The sequence below is a fragment of the Nematolebias whitei genome, chromosome 19 (genome assembly GCF_014905685.2).
Source record: "Nematolebias whitei isolate Nwh7 chromosome 19, NemWhi1, whole genome shotgun sequence".
In the NCBI taxonomy this organism is placed as follows: domain Eukaryota; kingdom Metazoa; phylum Chordata; class Actinopteri; order Cyprinodontiformes; family Rivulidae; genus Nematolebias; species Nematolebias whitei.
In genome coordinates this window covers 4,014,751-4,039,048 of record NC_056516.1, presented here as the reverse complement: position 1 = coordinate 4,039,048, position 24,298 = coordinate 4,014,751, and the positions used below count along the sequence as shown (strand labels likewise).

At 40.3% G+C, this 24,298-nt stretch overlaps 1 protein-coding gene across 1 annotated transcript in view; it reads right to left on the bottom strand.

Annotated features, from left to right (window-relative positions):
* Nucleotides 1–24,298, bottom strand: part of LOC119426025 (AT-rich interactive domain-containing protein 1A) — a 145,706-nt gene that overhangs the window by 8,995 nt on the left and 112,413 nt on the right. The window contains exons 9-12 of the mRNA XM_037693586.1: nt 10,188–10,363; nt 9,951–10,080; nt 9,756–9,875; nt 9,498–9,594 (exon numbers count right to left, since the gene is read on the bottom strand). Of these exons, the coding sequence (XP_037549514.1) occupies nt 9,498–9,594; nt 9,756–9,875; nt 9,951–10,080; nt 10,188–10,363 (523 nt within the window). The remainder of the gene's footprint in view (nt 1–9,497; nt 9,595–9,755; nt 9,876–9,950; nt 10,081–10,187; nt 10,364–24,298) is intronic.

Below are 24,298 nucleotides of genomic sequence, written 5' to 3'. Positions count from 1 at the left end.
ACCTCTCCAAGTTCTCTTCCACCTGTTCCCTGTTCTCACCACAGATCACAATGTCATCTGCAAACATCATCGTCCATGGGGATTCCTGCCTGACCTCATCTGTTGATCGGTCCATCACCAGCGCAAACAAGAAGGGGCTCAGAGCTGATCCTTGATGAAATCCCACTTCTGCCTTGAAACAATTGGCCATCCCTACAACACATCTCACCACTGTCCTGCTGTCCTCATACATGTCCTGTACCAGTCTAACATACTTCTCTGCCACACCAGATTTCCTCATGCAATACCACACCTCTTCCCTCGGCACCCTGCCATATGCTTTTTCTAAATCCACAAAGACACAATGGAATTCTTTCTGACCCCCTCTGTACTTCTCCATCAGCATCCTCAAAGCAAAGATGGCATCTGTGGTTCTCTTTCTTGGCATGAAACCATACTGCTGCTCACAGATAGTCACCTCTCGTCTAAGTTTTGCTTCCACAACTCTCTCTCAGATCTTCATCGTGTGGCTCATCAACTTAATTCCCCTGTAGTTGATACAACTCTGTACATCACCCTTGTTCTTAAAAATGGGCACTAGTATATTTCTTCTCCATTCTTCAGGCATTTTCTCACCTTCAAATATGCCATTGAATATTTGAGTCAAAAACCTCACTGCCATCTCTCCCAAGACATTTCCAAACCTCTACTGGGCTTCATTCTTTTGAGAGCTTTCCGGACTTCACCCTCACTAATCGTTCACACTTCCTGGTCCACAGTTTCTATGACCTCTACTCTTCTTTCTCTTTCATTCTCTTCATTCATTAGCTCCTCAAAGTACTCCTTCCATCTTCCCGTCACACTCTCATCACTTGTTAGAACATTACCATTCCTATCTTTAACAAGACTAACCTGCTGCACATCCTTTCCAGCCTGATCCCTCTGACTCGCCAATCGATACAAGTCCTTCTCACCCTCTATAGTGTCCAGTCTCCCAAACAACTCATCATACACCTTCCACTTTGCCTTTGCTACCTCCCAATTTGCTCTACGTCCGATCTTCTATATTCCTGTCTCCTCTCTTCAGTCCGCTTAGTACAAAACGGATTCCAAAAAAGTTGGGACACTAAACAAATTGTGAATAAAAACTGAATGCAATGATGTGGAGATAGCAAATGTCAATATTTTATTCGTAAAATAACATAGATGACAGATCAAAAGTTTAATCTGAGTAAATGTAACATTTTAAAGAAAAAATGTTGATTCAAAATTTCACAGCGTCAACAAATCCCAAAAAAGTTGGGACAAGTAGCAATAAGTGGCTGGAAAAAGGAAATTGAGCATATAACAAACAGCTGGAAGACCAATTAACACTAATTAGGTCAATTGACAACATGATTGGGTATAAAAAGAGCTTCTCAGCGTGTCAGTGTCTCTCAGAAGCCAAGATGGTAAGAGGATCACCAATTCCACCATTGTTGCGCAGAAAGATAGTGCAACAATACCAAAATGGTGTTACCCAGCATAAAAGTATTGTTAATAATAATAATAATGAATTTAATTTGTAACGCACTTTTCATTAACAAAAATCTCAATGTGCTACAGAGTGCAACTAAAATCAATGATAAAATCAACTAAAATCTGTGATAAAATCAACTAAAATCAATGATAAAATCAACTAAAATCAATGATAAAATCAACTAAAATCAATGATAAAATCAGCTAAAATCAATGATACAATCATGTGGAGGCAGAAAAGGCTTGCTTAAAAAGAAAAGTCTTTAAGCCTTTTTTAAAGTCAGTCAATGATTGTGGAGCTCTCAGATAGTCAGGGAGGGAGTTCCAGAGGTGGGGGGCAGCCACACAGAATGCTCGATCTCCCATGGTTCTTAATTTAGTTCGTGGAAGGTGGAGGAGATTACTGTTCTGTGATCGTAGGGACCGGGTGGATGAATATGGAGCAAGAAGGTCCTTCAGATAATCTGGTGAATTTCCGTATAAACACTGATGGTGATGAGAGCAATTTTGTACTGAATTCTGTAAGTGACAGGAAGCCAATGGAGGTTATGGAGAATGGGTGTAATATGTTCAAATTTACGAGCTCTCAATAAAATCCTGGCTGCATTGTTTTGAATATATTGAAGCTTCTTAAGGTTTTTGCCGGGTATTCCAGTAAACAGGGAGTTGCAGTAGTCGAGCCTGGAGGAGACAAAAAGCATGGACGAGTTTCTCTGCATCAGCAAAAGTGAGAGATGGGCGCAGTTTGGAGATATTTCGGAGATGGAAGAAACAGGTTTTAAACAGATGCTTAATGTGATTTTCAAATGTAAGATGAGAGTCCATTTTTATTCCAAGATTTGTAACAGAGGTGGAGAGGGGGATGTCTTGTCCAGAAAATGAAATAGTCGTTATAGTTGAAGTTTGAACCTGGTGAGGGGTGCCAATCAGTATGGCCTCAGTTTTGGAGCAGTTTAACTGAAGAAAGTTCTGATTCATCCATGCCCTTATTTCCTCCAGGCAGGTAGAGAGGGCAGTGAGTGAAGATGGAGATGACAGTGGTGAAGATGATGCTCCGGTCCTGATGTAAAGCTGTGTATCGTCGGCATAACAGTGAAAAGAAATGTTGTACTGATTAATAATTTGACCTAAAGGCAGCATGTAAAGGGAAAATAGCAGGGGCCCTAAAACTGACCCTTGAGGGACACCACAGGAGACACAGACAGCCTGGGACTTGGCATTGCCAAGACTAACACATTCCAGCCTATTGGAGAGGAAAGATTTAAACCAGTCCAGGACAATGTCACAGAGACCGACCTCCACATGAAGAGTGAGGTCAAGGAGAACAAGGAGGGAGGGAGAACCAGTGTTAGTAGCCATGAGGACATCATTGGTGACTCTCAGCAGTGTGTTCTCAGTATTGTGAGCTGCACGGAAGCCAGACTGAAACTTCTCATACAGGGAGTGTTGTTGTAGGTGGATCTGCAGCTGAACAGCAACTGCTTTTTCCAGCACTTTTGACAGAAATGGGAGGTGAGAAATTGGGCGGTAATTAGAAAGAATGTCTGGATCCAAATTAGATTTTTTTCAGAAGAGGCCTAATGATGGCAGTTTTAAGAGGCAGTGGAACTTGACCAGATTGCAGTGACTTATTTATTATTTGTGTGATTAATGGGCTTATTGCAGAGTGATTGGATTTAATGAGAGACGAGGGGAAGGGATCCAGGGCGCAGGATGAAGGCTTCATTTTTTTGATGATGGTCTCCACTTCACTCTCAACAACCTCATCAAAGCAGCTCAGGGACCCAGAATGCAGACGGGTAGATGGCAGATGAAGATCAGGGAGGCTATGGAGCTGAGATCTAATGAAGTTAACTTTGTTTTTAAAAAAGGAAAGGAACAGGTTGCATTTTTGAACAGAGTCCTCATGAGACTGTTTAATGGGATTAAGGAGATGATTTATTGTGGAGAAGAGTTGTTTAGAGTTTCCAGGGCAGTTGTTGATGATGTTAGAATAATATTTGGACCGTGCTTCTTTAAGAGAAAAGGCGTAGGCTTTCTGATGTTCTTTAGATGCCTGCTGATGTACAGAGAGACCAGATGATTTTACACGTCTCTCAATAGCACGGCCAGCTGCTTTCATCTTGCGCAGCTCAGCAGTGTACCAAGGGGCTGAACGGGAGAAAGACACCAGCCTTGCTTTAAAGGGAGCATGGAGGTCCAGAAGCTCCTGGAGAGATTGGTTGTAGTAATCCACAGAGTCATTTGCAGATGAGTGATTGACAGCGGTCATGGAGTGGAGATCAGAGGACAGAACCTCAGGGGAAATGTTTTTAAAGTCACGGAACTGGATAAGTCGTTTAGGATTAGGAGTAGACGAAGATGAAGGCACTTCCAGGGAGATGACACTGTGGTCTGAGACACCCAGGTCATATACAGATAAGTTATTGATAGGTACAGTGTCTGTAATCACCAAATCCAGAGTGTGCCCCCTGTTGTGCATAGGGGCGTCAACATACTGAGTGAGATTGAGAGAGTCCAAAAGAGACTTAAACTCTGCTGCCAGAGGGAAAGAGGAATTATCAATGTGGATATTTAAATCTCCAAGAATAATGTTTTTCACAGTAGATGCGCAGAAAAAAGTGAGAAGGTCATGCATCTCTGAGTTAAATGAAACATGTGGTTTGGGAGGCCGATAAATCAATATAACATTCATCAGGAGGGGGGCTTTGAGGCTGAAGGCCAAACATTCAAAAGACAAAAAGTCCCGAGAAGCTAAATGTGATCATTTTAAATTACTGCAGTGAATTACAGCCAGACCACCACCACGGCCAGTGCAGCGGGCTTTCTGCAGATAACTGTATCCAGAGGGACAGGCTTCAGAGAACTGTACACATCTGGTTGATGCCATGTTTCAGTAAGGCACATGAGGTCCAAATTATTCTCCAGAATATGATCATGAATAAGACATGATTTATTTGACAGTGATTGAGCATTGAAAAGTTCTATTTTAATATTGGTTGGAGTAGAAGCCTTTAGAAGAGGTTTAAGCAGCCTAAAGTCCACTCCACGTTTTCCTTGCCACTTCGTGCGCTGTGTTCTTTCAGCAATATCAGGGACTACAGAGGCAGTGTTCTGATGATGTAATCGATGTGCGGCAGGACCAGTAGACCAGATGGAAGGGATGGAGTCAGACCCAGCTTGCCGAGAGTAAACAGTTCTCTTCCGAGAGCCTCTATGGACATAACGAGGTCTACGCAGAAGGCCCAGTTGTTTAATGATAGAAACAGAAGGTGGAATGGAGCAGTTGTTGAGTCCAATCAGCTGGGAAGCGGAGTAGGTCAACATCGACGAGCCAGCCAAGCCGGGGGAAGCTAGCACAGAGCTAGCCACTAACAGCAGACCCAAGGCTCCGAAAAGGACATCCAAAAGGCAGTGCGATGTAATCCGAGCATAGCACAGGAAAAAAATCCAGCAAGAGATGACAAACTAGAACAATCCAGATGACACAGAAAGTTGACAGAAGCAGCAAGGTAAGCGCAACAATAATAGTTGCTAGTTCTTCAAGCAAAGTCCGAGCCGCCGTGCTAGAGTTGTATGTTGTAGGGCTGCAACAACAAATCGATAAAATTGATAAAAATCGATAAAAATTGAAAAAAATCGATGATTAAAAGCGTTGGCAACGAATTTCATTATCGATTCGTTGTGTCGCGCAATTATGCATTTTTCACGGCGCTGCGGAGCCGTTTCGTTTTGTTCACGGGCAGTTCATTGTCAATGCTGACTGACTGAATAAAGTTTGAAAAAAAAAAAAAAAAACCTGCACCACGAGTTGAACAGAGCCAGGGGGGAGCAGAGCAGAGGCTGTTTTCAAAGGAAATTTAAGTAAATTTTACAAATGACCGACGCAGCGAAAACTGTTCGACCCAAGTCCTCCAAAGAGTGGGAGAACCTCACAAAGATAAAAAATGAGAAACATGCCGCTTTGAAAATCGCCGACACGAGAGAACCACGGAGATAAACGTAAACATGTCGGAGTCACGAAGAGGAGGAAGGAGCTGCAGCAGATACAACATGTCTCACTCCCAACTCGTGTTGCAGGTGAGTCTCTACAATTTAACACTTTGTTCTGTTTCAAGAGAGAAAACGTAACGTCAGTCTGTCTGGTAGATGAAGCTGCTTGTTTGTTTGTTTGTTTGTTATCTGATTAATGACGGTGATAGAGAACGTGTGTTACTTTTTATTTAATTTAATTGGTACAAGCAGTGTTTAAATGTGATTTATAAATAAATCTAACACAAAGATAATAATTTAATGATTAAGCTTCAACTTTTAATTTGCTGGCAAAGTCTGAAGACACTACAGGTATGGCAGGATGAATTGCATTTAAACGGGAATTAAAGTAATTTATTACATCTACTCAAATGCGTGTAATTAAGTATTATATATATATCAGAGTCAGAGTCAGAGTTTCTTTATTGTCATTCGCACCTCATGTGGTACATGTGGTGGAGCGAAATTATGTACACGGGGTCCCAGTTATATCCAACAATAAAATGTATAAGAAAAACAGTAATAACATCTAAGATATGAACTAAGAACAACATCAACTAAATATACACTAAGCACTCATAACATAAAAACATTGAACATCAGCACAAACATGAATACATAAATATGTGTGTGTGTTTAATTGCTCTTTTAGCTACTTTTGCCTGAACCTAACACTGTAAGTGAAACAAGGCATTTCTTGAGTTGCTGTAAATTATGCTATAAAACATATTTACTCTCTCATTCCAGAAAACAAAAACAAACAACAACATCCTTCATGATGGACAGACATCATGGACACCACAGCAGCAGCTGTCTTCACTGAAATCATCCTTAAATGATCATCACTGACATGAGGACTCTGTCGATGGTTGAAGACGACGGCTTCACTACAATAATCCACACTTTTAATCCAGGTTACAATAATCCACACTTTTAATCCAGGTTACACTCTTCCCTCAAGGACACATTTTACAAAGTAGCTAAATATTGTGCAGGTATAAAGATGCATTTGTATATATTTTTGTGTACATTTATTTTTTTAAGCTATTTGACTAACTTTTATTTTTTATTATTCAATATTTTACTAACAGAATAGTAAAATAGCAACCTGTTTTTTGTGTGAATTGCTATGTCAGTCAAATGTTCAATTTTGGAATAAAGGGGTGGAAATTAAAACGTTGTTTTTTTTTTTGCCGATTCATTGATTAATCGAAAAATAATCGGCCGATGAATCGATTATTGAAATAATCGTTAGTTGCAGCCCTAGTATGTTGACAGCAATAGTCCCAAATTCCTGTTAGGGAGTGCTAATTAAGCTGTCTGTTATAAGTACTGATTGAGAAATTACTGAGCAAAAATAAGTCCAGATAAATGTCCACGAATATAGCAACAGTATAATGACTTTTTAGCGCGGAGAAGCGGCTAACATGCAGCGCCAGCGTCCTCTCCCTCTCCCTGTTGTCGCTGTTGTCCATTGTTGTCATCATTCTTTGTTGAAATCAGGTCTCTCTTGTAAATGAGGCCTCGAGGCTCAATGGGATTTATCTGTCTAAATAAAGGTTGAATGAATGAAAAAAAAAATAGCAAAGACTTTTAAGTTATCATCATCAACCGTGCATAACATCATCAAAAGATTCAGAGAATCTGGAACAATCGCTGTGCGTAAGGGTCAAGGTCGTAAAACTCTACTGGATGCTCGTGATCTCCCGGCCCTTAAACGTCACTGCACCTCAAACAGGAATGCCACTGTCAAGGAAATAACAGAATGGGCTCAGGAATACTTCCAGAAAGCATTGTCTGTGAACACCATCAACCGTGCCATCCGCCGTTGCCAGCTGAAACTCTACAGTGCAAAGAGGAAGCCATTTCTAAGCAAGCTCCACAAGCTCAGACGTTTGCACTGGGCCAGGGGTCATTTAAAATGGAGTGTGGCAAAATGGAAGACTGTTCTGTGGTCAGATGAGTCACAATTTGAAGTTCTTTATGGAACACTGGGATGTCATGTCATCCGGACCAGAGAGGACAAGGATAGCCCAAGTTGTTACCAACGCTCTGTTCAGAAGCCTGCATCACTGATGGTATGGGGTTGCATGAGCGCTTATGGCATGGGCAGCTTGCATGTCTGGAAAGGCACCATTAATGCAGAGAACTATGTTCAGGTTCTAGAACAACATATGCTCCCATCTAGACGTCATCTCTTTCAGGGAAGACCCTGCATTTTTCAACACGATAATGCCAGACCACATTCTGCAGCAATCACAACATCATGGCTACGTAGGAGAAGGATCCGGGTACTGAAATGGCCAGCCTGCAGTCCAGATCTTTCACCTATAGAGAACATTTGGCGCATCATAAAGAGGAAGGTGCGACAAAGAAGGCCCAAGACGATTGAACAGTTAGAGGCCTGTATTAGACATGAATGGGAGAGCATTCCTATTTCTAAACTGGAGAAACTGGTCTCCTCTGTCCCCAGACGTCTGTTGAGTGTTGTAAGAAGAAGGGGGGATGCCACACAGTGGTAAAATGGACTTGTTCCAACTTTTTTGGGATTTGTTGACGCCATAAAATTTGGAAACAACAGATTTTCCCCTTAAAAATATACATTCTCTCAGTTTAAACTTTTGATCTGTGATTTGAGTTCTATTCTGAATAAAATATTAGATGTTGGCACCCCCACATCATTGCTTTCAGTTTTTATTCACAATTTGTTTAGTGTCCCAACTTTTTTGGAATCCGGTTTGTATCATATTTCTTCTTGGCTAACATTTTTCTTTGAACATCTTCCTACACTTCACTATTCCACCACCAGGTTTCCTGATCATCCATTCTCTGTCCAGATGACACACCAAGTACCTTCCTACCTGTCTCTCTAATTACTGTTGCTGTAGTAGCCCAGTCATTTGGAAACTCTTTCTTACTACCCTGAGCCTTTAACAGCTCCTCTCTGAATTTCTCACAACATTCTTCTTTTCTCAGCTTCCATCATTTGGTCTTCTTCTCTGATTTTACTCTTTTTATCTTCTTCACAACAACAGTCATTCTACACACAACCATCCGATGCTGTCTGGCCACGCTCTCCACTGCCACAACCTTACAGTCCCCAGTCTCCCTCAGGTTTCCTCTTCTACACAGAATGTAGTCTACCTGTGTACTCCTTCCTTCACTCTTATAGGTCACTCTATGTTCCTCCCTCTTTTGGAAATAAGTGTTGACTACAGCCATTTCCATTCTCTTGGCAAAATTCACCACCATCTGTCCTTCCTGGTTTCTTTCCTTGACACCAAACCTACCCATCACTTCCTCATCCCCTCTGTTTCCTTCACCAACATGTCCATTCAGGTCTGCTCCCATCACCACTCTCTCCTCCCAGGGAATACTCTCTATCACTTCATCCAGATTCTTCCAAAATGTATCTTTCTCCTCCACATCACATCCAACCTGCAGAGCATAACCACTGAGAACATTTTGCATCAGACCTTCTATTTCTACCTTCTGACACATCACCCACCATATCTGACACTCTTTCACCTCTACTATTACATTCTTTGCCAACTCCTGCTTCAAGACCACCCCTACTCCATTTCTCTTTCTATCCACACCATGGTAAAAAAAAAGTCTTAATCCTGCTCCAATGCTGTGAGCTTTTCTGCCCTTCCACTTGGTCTCTTGGACACATAAAACATCTACCTTCCTTCTCTGCATAATGTCAGCCAGCTCTCTACCTTTGTCTGTCATTGTCTGCACATTTAGAGTTGCAACCCTCAGTCCTACATTCTTGACCTTCCTCTTCTCCCTCTGTCTCCTGACATGTTTCCCTCCTCATGATCTTCGACTATTTGAAGAAAAACTACTGCTGACACAAATGTTTTGATGGAATGCAGCAAATAGGAAGAATAATTCAGATTTATATAGTAAAAAAGAGAGATTTCTAATAGGAGTGATTGCCATGCTGAACAAAATGTCCTTACCGACTGCTGCTGTGGGTACATTCCTGGTTGTTGATTGGGGTATGGGCCACCAGGGGGCGCTCCTTGGCCAGGATACTGATTTGTGTAAGACTCGTGTCTAAAAATGACAACACAAGTTGAGAACAGTACATTTCGTCTCCGCTGTAATTCCCAGGCTGCACTGATATGAAGTTCTGAAAGTAATTCTGCAGTTGGCCATGATCGCACAGACTAAATCCTGTCCACACAAGACCCGTCCTTGATTTGAGCTGTACTGACCGTTGCTGTGATGGAGGACGACTGGGTGAATACATCCCCGGGTCAGCACCAGAAGGCATCATGTTGGGTTGAGGAGCTCCTGGTCCCATGGAGCCTTCAGGGCCTATGCCTGGTTCCTGTCTGTAAAACCAACAAACAACATTGTAATCAATTAGAGCAGGACTACAGATCTGATCCACATTAACAAATGTTTACCTTCGGTCAAATCCATATGGGTACTGTTGTCTCTGACCCATAGGCATGTTACCCATTGGGCCCGGTGGTCCTCTATTATACTGTTCACCCATTCCACTGTTGGGGCCAGGTGACATGAACTGTTCTCCAGCTTTAAAAACAAACAAAAAAACAATCAAACAAACACCAAGACCAGGATATGATTATTTTCAGCAATGATTCCTCCAACATTTAATTCAAGACTCATCCATTGCCTACCTTTCCTCATTCCTCCGAAGGGGTCTTTGTTTGACTCATAAGGACCCATCCGAGACATCATCTCTGAGCCCCCCATCCCAGGCTGATAACCCTGAGAGTTGGGAGTCATGGCATTCCTTCTGGAAAATGCTGGGTCGCTGCCGTCAGCAAAAGGGTCCTGCAGATTAACACTACTCCTATAGGGCGAAAAAGGGCTTGTTAGTAAAAATCATAATCTTTATTCAGTCTCAAGACTGGCACATTTACGCCTCAACCTTTTTTTTAAAACTGTAGTGTCAATGCTTATAAAGAAACATTCTGTTTTTCAGCCACTTATAAATGTATATTTCTGCAAACGTTTGCCTTTTCTTTGCTATGTTTCTGCTAATTTCCACATTTTGTGATTCTTTGTAATATTTTCAACTTTTTATGCTCCTTTAAGCCACTTTCTGCTTACTGTAATTGCTGGTGTAGAAGCCACTACTTTTTTTTAAATCACATTTTGTACCCTGCAGTTTATATGCAGGAGAGGCTAATTTATGGGGTTTTTTTTTTCATACTTTTCACAATTTACATTTTTAAATTTGATTTTGACTGACTTCCTGCTGTCCCTCGGTAACTTCCTGCCATTTAACATTTTTCTTTGACAAACCTGGGCGCTCTCGTCTGTCCAGCGCCCACCCCTCTTGGGTACCCCTCTTGGGCATTTGTGATATGAGACTACCTGGATAAATAAAGGCTAAAAAAAAAAAAAAAAAAAAAAAAGATACACAGAGTGAATGCCTCCCATATGTACAAAACCTCTTACTCAGGGTAACTACATTACCGTATCTTAACCGTATTTTGCGCTTCATGCACAGACCTGTTCATTTGTTCAGCGATAATGGAAAATGCACTGAGAATTTCTTACGATGCAGCTTTCAAGTTAAAAGTGATCGATCTGACTGTCGAAGAAGGAAACACAACTGCCAGCTGTAAGCTTTCTATCAACTTGTCGATGGTCGGGCATTGGAGACGCAAAGCAGTCAAGTCTGGTACTTTTTTTTTAAAACAGTTTTTTAAATTGAATTTTTGCATTTTAGACAGAAAATTATAACAAAATAAAATAAAAAAAACTAAAAAACTAAAGCAAAAACCCCTCCCACATCAGATCAGTAATACATACATAAACAAAAACTAATCACACAGGCACTGACAAGTATTCCACATTCAAGCTCGAGTTCAAGTTGTGTTTATTTGTCATATAAAAGGTTAACACAAGGTTAACAGTACAATGAAATACTTGTGATGAGAAGAACCAATTTGATTAGCTAAAAAAAAATAATCAAAGAACAAACACAAAGGAAATACTAAAAGCTTGGAATAAGGGTACAAAAATAAAGTGCCAAAAAGTGAAAAATTAATTATAATATTTACAACGTCCTAACGAGAAGACAGTAAACAAAAACATGGTAGAATATAATGGTGCAGCAGGATGAATTTGAATGAACAAGTAGTTCAAGGTCATAATATAAGCTAAAATGCACATGTGTGTGTGTGTGTGTGTGTGTGTGTGTGTGTATGTGTGTATATATATATATATATATATATATATATATATATATATATATGTAGCACATAATTAACATATACTACAGACATATACCACACAAAAAGGACTGCCGCATGTCCTGAAATCTTTTAATGAACCCCTTCAGGGTATGTCTTATTTTTTTCTAAATGAATACGGTACATCACCTCTCTTATCCAATGCACATACGTTGGGGTGGGGGTGTCCTTCCAGTTGCAAAAAAATAGTCTCTTGGCCAACAGAGAGACAAAGGCAATCGCATCCTTCTCACATCTGCTGAAGGACGTATCCACAGGGACCACCCCGAACAGTAAGATGAGTGGTGGTGGGTGTACAGTTTTGCTACATACTCCAGAGAAGGTGTCAAATATACAGGTGCTGGTCATAAAATTAGAATATCATGAAAATTTTGATTTCAGTAATTCCATTCAAAAAACTGAAACTTGTTTATTATATTCATTCATTACACACAGACTGATATATTTCAAATGCTTATTTCTTTTAATGTTGAGGATTAGAACTGATAACTAATGAAAACCCCAAATTCATTATCTCAGAAAATTAGAATATTACTTAAGACCAATAAAAAAGGATTTTTAGAAATGCTGGCCAACTGAAAAATATGAACATGGAAAGTATGAACATGTACAACATCAATACTTAGTTGTTGCTCCTTTTGTCTGGATTACTGCAGCAATGTGTCGTGGTATGGAGTTGATCAGTCTGTAGCACTGCTCAGGTGTTCTGAGAGTCCAGGTTGCTCTGATAGTGGCCTTCAGCTCTTCTGAATTGTTGGGTCTGGTGTATCACATCTTCCTCTTCACAATACCTCAGATTTTCTATGGGGTTAACAAGCGAGTTTGTTGGCCAATTAAGAACAAGGATACCATGGTCCTTAAACCAGGTACTGGTAGCTTTGGCACTGTGTGCAGGTGCCAAGTCCTGTTGGAAAATGAAATCTGCATCTCCATAAAGTTGGTCAGCAGCAGGAAGCATGAAGTGCTCTAAAACTTCCTGGTAGATGGCTGCGTTGACCTTTGACCCCAGAAAACGGTGGATCAACACCAGCAAATGACATGGCACCCCAAACCATCACTGACTGTGGAAACTTGACATTGGACCTAAAGCAACATAGATTCTGTGCCTCTCCTCTCTTCCTCCAGACTCTGGGATCTTGATTTCCAAAAGAAATGCAAAATGTACTTTCATCAGAGAACATAACTTTGGACCACTCAGCAGCAGTCCCAGGCGAGATGCTTCTGATGCAGTCTCTTGTTCAAGAGTGGCTTGACACAAGGAATGCAAGTAAAAACCAGATTCCAAAAAAGTTGGGACACTAAACAAATTGTGAATAAAAACTGAATGCAATGATGTGGAGATGGCAAATGTCAATATTTTATTCGTAATATAACATATGTAGTGGACTAGGCCTCCGATCAAAACCTGCCTCTTAAGACCTTCATAGGACAAGAACTGTTATTTCATTGATTTGAATCCAGAAATACAAATTAGCTCATCCAGAGACTTTCTAATTGTATCCTGAACTAATCAATTGAAAGAACACTCTTTTTTTATATTATCATCACTATTTTACAATATCTTGATAATCACAAGTGTGTTTAGTTCATACCATTTTTAAATGTTGAAGTGAACCACTCATTTTAAATCAACTGTGAAACAGTATTAATGATTTTTTAATCGTCATTCAAAGTAGAAATCAAGTTAAATGTCTATTTTACCAAGTAATTATGCATTTTTTGATCTTCTGTCTGAAATGAGAGAGTGATGTAGGTCAAAAGTCGGAGACAATCAAAAACAAGTTGTTGGAACGAGCTGTCGTGTTTTTAAAGCTCTCAGCCAGAAACAAGAGAACTGGCACCTGCAGTGTTTCTCACTTCGCCAAAACATTTCTCTGTCTGTTCCTAAACCTTTCTGCTGTTTTCTTGACTTGAAAAAACCCTTGGACATCACTAGAACCACACCCCTGTTGGTTGCTTCAACCAATCAGGACTTCCTAAAAGTGACCAGAAGCAGAACTCTTTAAAAATCGACACTTCCTGGAACTGTCAGTCTTTTTCTATGTCTGCTCAGTCTTCTGACTTCTTCTCAGTCTTTTCTGAGTCTGTGGAGTAATGGCTGAGGTCTTCTGAAGTTCTTCTGAGTCTTTTTGGAGTACTGTGGAGTAGTTCTGGAGTTTTTCCACTGCTGAGTGGAACTTCGAACTCAGTTTTCCAGGCTGATGGGGTCATCCATCTCTGCAGGAGTCACGGCGCCTCGCTGTAGCTCCACCCGGCGAATGCCCTATAACTGCTGAGGAAGTTTGTTCTGTAGAACGGAGTATCTCACGACTTCTGCCGAGTCGCCGCCGCCCTGAGGAGACACTGAAAGGTAGCGTGCCAGGGACCTCTTGACCGCAGCGGACCCATTCTCTGCCAAGGTAAAGAGTCGTTCACGAGCTTCACTACAAGTGTACCGCGGCGAACTGCGCTTGAAAGGAGCGTGTTGTTCTGGTCTACAGACATAAATCTTCCTCCATATATTTCCTTTAAACTCCTCCATAATTTCCCATCTTTAAACTTCTATCTTGCCAGTAATTAATCCAGATGCCTTCAGAAATGTCTGTTGTTTTTATTAAGTAAAACGTGCCAAGTTTTATTAATCAGAACCAGATCAGTCAAATCAAGTGTACAATGTTTTGATGTTAAATTTTGATTCTGTTAATAAATGACCACATTTATTTTGATGAGTCAAAGAAAATTAACGTCTCATGTCACTGATTAAACCATCTACGCACAGTACCTCTGTCACATATCTCTAAAGTAGCTTGAAAAAGAGAGAACCCGTTAATTTAAAATATGACTGTAGTGGAGCTCTGAAGCTAATCTAGCCTTTTAGATACACTACACATAGATGACGGATCAAAAGTTTAATCTGAGTAAATGTAACATTTTAAAGGAAAAATATGTTGATTCAAAATTTCAGTGTCAACAAATCCCAAAAAGTTGGGACAAGTAGAAATAAGTGGCTGGAAAAAGGAAATTGAGCATATAACGAACAGCTGGAAGACCAATTAACACTAGTTAGGTCAATTGACAACATGATTGGGTATAAAAAAAAGCTTCTCAGAGTGTCGGTGTCTCTCAGAAGCCAAGATGGTAAGAGGATCACCAATTCCACCATTGTTGTGCAGAAAGATAGTGCAGCAATACCAGAATGGTGTTACCCAGTGTAAAATAGCAAAGACTTTTAAGTTATCATCATCAACCATGCATAACATCATCAAAAGATTCAGAGAATCTGGAACAATCGCTGTGCGTAAGGGTCAAGGCCGTAAAACTCTACTGGATGCTCGTGATCTCCGGGCCCTTAAACGTCACTGCACCTCAAACAGGAATGCCACTGTCAAGGAAATAACAGAATGGGCTCAGGAATACTTCCAGAAAGCATTGTCAGTGAACACAATCCACCGTGCCAGCCGTCATTGCCAGCTGAAACTCTACAGTGCAAAGGGGAAGTCATTTCTAAGCAAGCTCCACAAGCTCAGACGTTTGCACTGGGCCAGGGGTCATTTAAAATGGAGTGTGGCAAAATGGAAGACTGTTCTGTGGTCAGATGAGTCACGGTTTTAAGTTCTTTATGGAACACTGGGACGCCATGTCATCCGGACCAGAGAGGACAAGGATAGCCCAAGTTGTTATCAACGCTCTGTTCAGAAGCCTGCATCACTGATGGTATGGGGTTGTATGAGTGCTTGTGGCATGGGCAGCTTGCATGTCTGGAAAGGCATACTCAAAGCTTAATAATGAGTCAAATGCGACTCCTAGATTTTTTACTTTTGATTTGGCTACCTGGCAAAAAAAGGGAATTTCTGATTGATTTTTAATAATAATAATAATAATACTTTATTTATAAAGCACTTTAAAACAACCACAGCTGCCACAAAGTGCTGTACATATAAAATCAAGAACATTTAAACACATAAAAACAGTTGTTAAAACATTAAGATCAATAAAAATAATAAAAACAGTGCTGAGCAAAATTCAGTGTGTGCTAAAAGCCAGGGAGTAAAAATGTGTTTTTAAAAGAGTTTTAAAACTGGACAGTGAAGGAGCTCATCTGATGAGAAGAGGGAGATCGTTCCACAGTCTTGGAGCAGCAACAGAAAAAGCTCTGTCCCCTCTGAGCCTCTGTTTGGACCTCGGCACCTCCAGGAGCAGCTGATCAGCTGATCTGAGGCACCAAGCAGGAGAGTATGGGTGAAGCAGCTCAGAGAGGTAGGATGGAGCAAGACCATTTAAACTTTTAAAAACAAATAAAAGAATCTTAAAATGAACTCTAAAATGAACAGGCAGCCAGTGGAGTGAAGCCAGAGTGGGGGTGATGTGCTCCCTCTAAAGAACTCCAGTTAGAAGCCGAGCAGCAGCGTTCTGGACCAACTGGAGGCGTCTGAGGGAGGACTGGCTGACTCCAAGGTAAAGAGTGTTAAAGTAATCCAGCCGAGAGGTGATGAAGGCATGGATTACTGTTTCCAGCTGCTGCTGTTTAAGGACGGGTTTTACCTTAGCCAGCTGTCTGAGGTGATAAAAACTGGTCTTGACCACCGCTCCAATCTGGGAATCTAATTTAAAATCACTGTCCATTTTAAAACCCAAGTTAAAAACAGTTTTCTTTACATGTGGTGCCAGAGGGCCCAGATCAACAGGGCAAGGTTCACAAGAGCCAATAGGACCAAACACTAGGAATGTGCAATATGGCATAAAATTCATATCACAATATGTATTGTGAAGGGTGGCGATAATGATATATATCACGATATGTTTTTGGTATACAACTTGCAATAGGAATGAAAAAAGCATAGGGTGTCCTTTGGCCATCATTTATTTTGATTTAAGAAAATTCCACTACTAGGTCCAGAGAGTTTTTAAATAATAAACAAATCAAGTATTAGGCTTCTTTCTTGTAGTGCAAAACAGTGCAAAATATAGTTTTATCCATATGTTTTAAACAAAAGAATATGTTGTTAACTCAAAAGTTTCCAGTATTCTCATTTAACAAATGAACAGCAACAGAGCAGCATTTTACACTGAAACACTTCACCCTCTAATCCTCTAGTTGGCGCCTCCTTCCGCTTTAAGGAGAGCTGACACAAAATGACTCTGTGGCCAGAGGGTCTCGCAGTAAAATCACACAACACAGTGTTCTTTTTAGAGATCAGAGAGCAGGTTTCTCTAAAGCTGACCAACGCTTACTTTAACTTTCGACGGGAAAAAAAAACTTTCGACGGACGGAACTCAGCATTTTGTGCATGCGTCTGAATACAGCAACACTACGGCAAGCCGGACATAGTTAGCTTGTAGCTTCGCTACTTAGCTCTCGAAGAAAATACTTTAACGACACTTGCGCACAGTTTTCAACAAAAAAAAAAGTAACGATTAAATCTGACAACTCTGATTTTACATCAGACACAGCATTACTGCGGTTAGTCGGAAGAAGACAGATATCTATCGTAGGTTAAATTTCTATCGTTTCTACCGTGGCGTGTACCGTTTATATCGCACATTCCTACCAAACACCATCACTTCTGTTTTCTTTTCATTGAAATTTAAGAAGTTTAAAGACATCCAGGCTTTGATGTCTTCAAGACACAACAAAAGTGGCCTGATTGAGGGGGCATCTTTCTTATTTTGTGGCATATAGATTTGTCTATCAGCGTAACAATGAAAAAAGATCCCATGCTTTCTAAGGATTGATCCCAATGGAAGCAGGTAAAGGGAGAAAAGCAGGGGACCTAAAATGAGCTCTGTGGAACCCCAAAACACACAGGAGCAGTGGAGGATTCAGACCCTGCTATGTTGACAGACGTGGTCCTGTCTGCCAGATAGGACCTAAACTAGCTCAGTTCAGTACCACAGATACCCACTTGGTGCTGTAAGCGTGATATTAAAATGTTATGGTCCACAGTATCAAAGGCAGCGGTTAAGTCGAGTAGGACAAGAACCACATGTTCACCAGAATCATTGGCCATAAGAATATCATTAAAAACTAAGACTAGAGCTGATTCTGTGTTGTGGCGAGTTTTGAAGCCAGACTGAAAAACCTCCAGGATATTGTGCTCATCCAAAAAACATTTAACCTGTTGTTACAATATTTCCTATTTAGACTGGTCCTATGTTTTTGATCTGCTCAGAGAGGGGATTATAATGAAATTATGACTCGGTTCTGACTGTGTTAAACTGGGCCAGCAAACCCTTAAGAGAGTCTCCCTGATGATTCAATATCTGTCAAGAAATAGTTTAATCTGCTTGCCACATCACGTAAGAAGGCTTTGAAGCACCGTCTCATGTTTTTCCTAACACGTCAGTACACATAAGACCACACTTAGTCACGCCCCCTTATACACTGATAGGCTGAGCTCCCCTTCTGCGAAAGGAGGAGTCATAGGACCCCTTAAATTAGTAATGACACGGGACTTCGAGGCTCTGCTTCCGGATCTGTGAACGCGTCGCAGAGTGTGTAGAGTCCAGCACTGTGAAATTGTAATCTTTTCCTGCCTTTTTCTAATATAATTGGTAAAACTTAATTGACGTTTCCTTGATTTATTGATTAGTATAGTTGCCACTTCCGAGGGAGGTTCCGGATCCGGTGTCCACAGCCAGCTCCCGTCTTTAACAGTTGGTGCCATGCCTGGCCTCCCGTCTGTAGAAGTGGTAGCTGCTCGGCTTGTATGATTTTCAATGGTGATACAGCGACAAGTGATCGAATCTGAGCAGACTGAACAAGCTGGCTATTATCATCTCATAAGGTATGCAGGAAACCTGTTAAATAGAATTTCTGCGTGTCCCATAAGGACGGTCAGGCTGCTCTGTTTTTGGTCCGGTGTACGCAGTTTAGTGAGAAAAAGGCAGTAGAACATTACAGTTTAATACATGATTTTGTGTGTATTTATCAGACGTAACAATTTATATACGTAACGTTTTTTTCGCCTGGGCGCGCGGGGAGCGAGCCGGAAGCGTTAGCAACGACGCTAACCGGAAGTGGTCTGCGAGCGTCATAAACAAGCGAAACGTTAATTTTTCTTTAAAATTTACGCTTCGTTCAGTTGATTTAAATGCCGGTACATAAATTGTCGTTTGTTTATTGAAAAATACAGAGGATACAACGTGGCTGATGGTTTAAAGCCCCACATAAAAATTGTGGCGTCATTTTTGCTGATGTTAGAATATTTACGAGAAAATGTGCTCAGTCCAAAAGACGTTCCGGATGTAATTCCCCGTCGCTGTTTGTTAGAAATGCGTTAAAACTTGGACGTCTGGACAGTGTCAAGTGGTGTGGTCATGTGAGAGTTCGAAGAAACCTTACGTGGTTTTGGGTGCCTTTGGGGAGACATTGGTACCTCCTCGAAAAAAGTGATGACCTCGGGGTTCTGTTTATGATAGCCTCCTTTAGGTCTGAAGAAAAGAAAAACAGAATGGCCAGCTGTGTATCCCTGAGCGACGTAGCTGTTTTTATATTTTTTTTATATACATTTTTATTCTCGTCTATTTTCGGTCAGGGATGCGCTAGCTTGAACGACTGAATCTTTAAAGTACACCAATTTATAGAATGATCCTTAGAAAGTATCTAGAAGAAGAATGATCCCTAGGAAATGTCTAGAAGAGGTACCTAAAAGAAGAATATATGGATGGTTAAGTTAGGGATAATTAGAAATCTTTAGAACAGGCAGAGAGGGACAGATAAAGATTATTTTCATGGTCAAAAGAGAGTACAACGTTTTTTGCTGGATTGGAGTTTTGCAGGTGAGGATATGGATTCATTAACATTGAGGGACAGATAGTTTTTAGAATAGGCAGTTTCAAGGAAGCCGATGTGCGGAGTTCAGCCTGCTCCTAAAATCGAACATGTCTTGACATGCCCCGCTTCAAGGCCTCGGAGTCCGAGATAATGAAAACCATGTGTGGAGAAAACATATACACTTACACACCACATAAACACACATGTATGACACACACTTACACAACTACACAGACACACACAGGCTCGCTTGGACACACACACGCGCAGAGAGAGAACAGCAGAGCAAAAGATGTCTTCTCTTTTTAATAAAAATTACCAGTTTCAGATGAATGAGAAAGGTGTGTTTATAATAAATCAATAAACAAGTAGATAATCAAGTGATACTATAATCTTTGTGATTTTAAATGTAAACATTATGATTTTAGAATGTAATCTGTTTAAGTTGTTCATGATGTTGAATATTGAAGGAAGGACCCCGTGGTTACACGAATGTTCTAGAAGAAGTTACACAAGCAGAGGTATAACGCAATGACAAGCCCTAGAAACAGCTCTGAGCAAATCAGGACAAGACAACTCAAGAATGACTAAGCAAAATTGAACAAAGTACACCCAGATTTTAATATACATGAGGAGTGACTGGCAAAACCTCATAGAGGCCTGTAAATTCGGACCTAAATCCACCCAGAAGGGTTGGGTTTGCCCGATGGCATGATCGGTCTGGAGATGTCAGTCAAAATCTCAGGCTATATAAACAGATGTTTCTGTGAAAAGTCCGCTGTTTGGGACCCACTACTCGTGCGAGGAGGAAACGAACGGGACCTGCGAGGCTCACGAGACGATTGTGGATTAATAGGACAAGTTGGACTGCCTCAGCTGGAGAAGAACAAGGGTGAAATCCATTGGAATACACTTCTTTTTGGAACTATTCATCAACCCTCAGCCCGGATTATTCCTAAATCCTTTTTCTTCAAATTCGACCAGACCGAGGACCAGAAATGGCCCACCTCCAAGAGATGGGGAAATTTGCCTCTTGCTAAATCAGAAAAATGGTAAGAGGATGTTTCTCAAACTTAGTCCTAAATAAAACCTTATTCCAAATTAAAGCAGCGGTGTATGAATTGACAAGCAGAAAAATCATTTATATTATAAATCTGGTTGCTCAGAGTTGCAGAAGGGTCTTCCTTGCAGTGAGAAATAATGTGTTGGGTCAGGTAGAGAGAGTAGGTAAACTGTATGGGTACTTGTTTTCCTGAGGGAGACAGGGCGTGGCCGGCCGGACTAAAAGACGTCTGAGGCCGAGCAGAAAGGAGTCCAAGGGCCAGCCTCAAGCCCGTCCACAGGGATGGAAATCTACCTTGCCCAGGAAAGGTCAACAACTGGAAAGGGACTAAGGAGTGAAAATTATTCATCATGTAATCTCTTTGTAATCAAATGTAATCATTATTGTGCATACCGTTGTTCCCCTGCAAAATTTATTGATTAAAGCAAAGCAAAACGTAAAATTCTGGATTCTTATTTCAACACCCCTTTTGTTCTTGGAAGTGGAAAACTTGGTTCAAAGAAACAACAGAAGCACGGGAGGTTTTAAACGGTTTTATTAGCTTTTGATTATAAAACAACATCCATGAGCCTTGTCTCTAAACAACGCCAGATCGATTAACAATTGCAACGCTAAATCAGGAGATGAGCTACCGTTAACTTACGTTTCCTCGTCTGCTAAACGTCCCCACTCCTGCTGATAGGTCGGGCGAGGCACGAGGTGAGACTTTGGGTGTGGTGCAAGGATCGGAGGTAGTTAACAGTCTGGGTGAATCATCTCAACACAGCCTTAGACTAAAACTGTCCTAGGAAATGGCTGCGGGTAATACCTGAGCCATAGGATTAGTTTTGATACCCGTTGGAGGAGAGGCTGCGGTGAGGGCGTGGCACGTGTCCTGTGCCTACCTCACTTGGGAAAGCACAACACAGTGAGGGAAATATGTTTTTGTAAGTTGAGGGACAGACAAGAACCTTAGTTAGGCAGGTATAGGGAAACAAAAACACTGTTAATGTCATGCATATTTGTTGCATGAATGATGTTGGAGTGTGAGGATCTGCTGTATGAATGATTGTATGTGTTTGTTAATGTGGAACTAATATAAGTTACTTTACAGATATATATGAGTGAAAACTAATACCCACAGCTGCCTAGTACAAGGTCACTTAAATAACAGCAAATGTACGCAGACTTATAAAAACCTAAGGCGGAAGAAATCATCAAACATCAGGCATAAAATTGGTAAGTGATTTTTTTTTATATTAACATGATTTTATTTTAAATAACTTTTGAAGACCAACAGGTACAGTTCAACCTGGGAGCCCAGACAGAAAACATAAATCTCTGCACTCAAATTGATGTGAGTAGATGAACACACAGACCTTCTCTCTTAAGATAATGTGACAGGTCAAGGATGTTTTTCATTTATCACAGTATCATGTATGTGGATCATAGTGTTGTTTTTGTCTAGAGCAGAGACAGACTGGAGCCTTGTGTTTTGTTTTTATTTTTATCTTCTTGCAGGATTTTGAGTTGTTACAGATTAAAGTGAATTAAAAGACGGGGGAACTCGAACACGTCTGTGGAGTTGAACCAACCAGGGTGAAAGTATTTGGGGAGTATTGTGATGGATATATTGGTGGATTATAGGCAGTTATGGTGGTATATTTCTATGGAGGTTGGGTGTCCTTGACAGAGAACACTCTATATATTAGTTATTTAACAAAAGTATTGAACTTGAAAGACGAACAGTGATAAATCTAAGGTGTAGACTGAAAAACATTAAATACAAATACACTAGTGGTATAAAACATTTCTTATGATAGTTCCTTAAAGACAGAAGGATGATTGAAGATGGAGAAAACTATTCCAGATTAGAGAAAACATTTTAAATGATTAATGGGAAGGAGAAATTATCTAACTTGACATGAGTATGTTATTTGAACAATCTAGTAAACAAAAATATATATGAATGTTATGGTATAATGATATGATAAATAAGACTGACATATCTAATAAGTATTAGACATACGGTAATTTTTAAGTATTAGACATATGGTATTTTTGTTATTGTGGTGTCCACTAAAACAGGGATAACCCTGATATTTGTGCCTTTGTTATCTGTAGGATGATAGAGTTTGCAGGCCGTCATGACATGAACCATCATGATTTAACCTTGCATTATTAGATTGGATCATGTGCACATAATTAATCTCCCATGGTACATTTTTATCTGTGTAAATACAAGATCGTTTTTGCTATTTTTTTACTTGTGTTTCTGATTTTTATAATATTTATCTTTAAATTGAATGGTTTTGTTATTGACACATGTGTAATGATCAATGCTATGAAACTTCACCTGAGGTAAAATGTTGAGGTTTTCTTATTTTTATTAAATAAAATTGCAGGGTCTGTTGGAGGTGATGACAGCTCTTATCTGGACTCAGGAGGGGAGAGTAGACAATAATAATATTTAAACATTTGAATTATTCATTAAAAGTTACATAAATAAATAACATGTATACTATTCATGTTAAAGCAACACTGATTAACACATGCATGTTAGGTTTTGAGGTACATGGCCTCCTTAGCAACGATAGGCCTCCTTTGCTGGGGACGTCTGGTGACCTGCAAAGGTATTTGCCTGATTAAATTGAAGTTACGTTCAAACACACATGTGCACACACACATACATATATATATACACACACACACACACACACACACACACACACATATATACACACACACACACACACACACACATACATATATATACACACACACACACACACACATACATATATATACACACACACACACACACACACATATATACACACACACACACACACACACACACGCACGCACGCACGCACACACACATATATATAAACACACGCGCACACGCACACACACACACACGCACGCACACACACATATATATATATAAACACACGCGCACACGCACACACACACAAAGAATGCTTAATGTTTTACAGAGAAGAAAAGACATCGTCTTTTCAGACAAACACTATATGTTAAAATGTACCCCAGTGAAGATTCACCTTCAAGTAATTGACAGATAAATGGATCCACCTTTAAATTATGGACAGTTTTAAACGGTAATACAAGCCGACGTTAACTATGAGATTTAACAGAATGTCTTAAAGGAGTCGTGATGAGAGCTGGAATTATCTCACAAGTGCCCTACAGTTTAAGATGGTGTTAAATTAAAGAAATGCAAATTATAATTGGTAAGTTTATGTTTTCAAAAGAGAAATTTTCACTTCACTGGTGCCTGTCCCTTAAAAATTACTGGTTAAACAAAGATAATCTTTGAAGATTATTTAATTGATGTGATTTGTATATCTAAAACAACATTAACCCTTCACAGGTCCCTGGAGCAGTGCTGGACTAAAATAACTACTGTGAATGCTTTTTAGAGACTGTTAACTATAAACTGCTTCAGCAGGGATGGATGGTTGTATACCCCAACCCCCATTTTTTCTCTCTACAGGAGATGCCATAAGGAGAATTGAGAATCTAAAACTGTAAACTGGACAAATGGGACAACCAGTGAGGTATCAGTGTTAAGGATGACTGAATACAAGTAAATATTGATAATCAGGAAAGACACAATTCATGATTTTAAGTAATGACTATTGATTTTTCTATAATGAGATGAGCAAAATTTCATAGGTTGTTTCGGATGATAAATTAGGCTGGAAT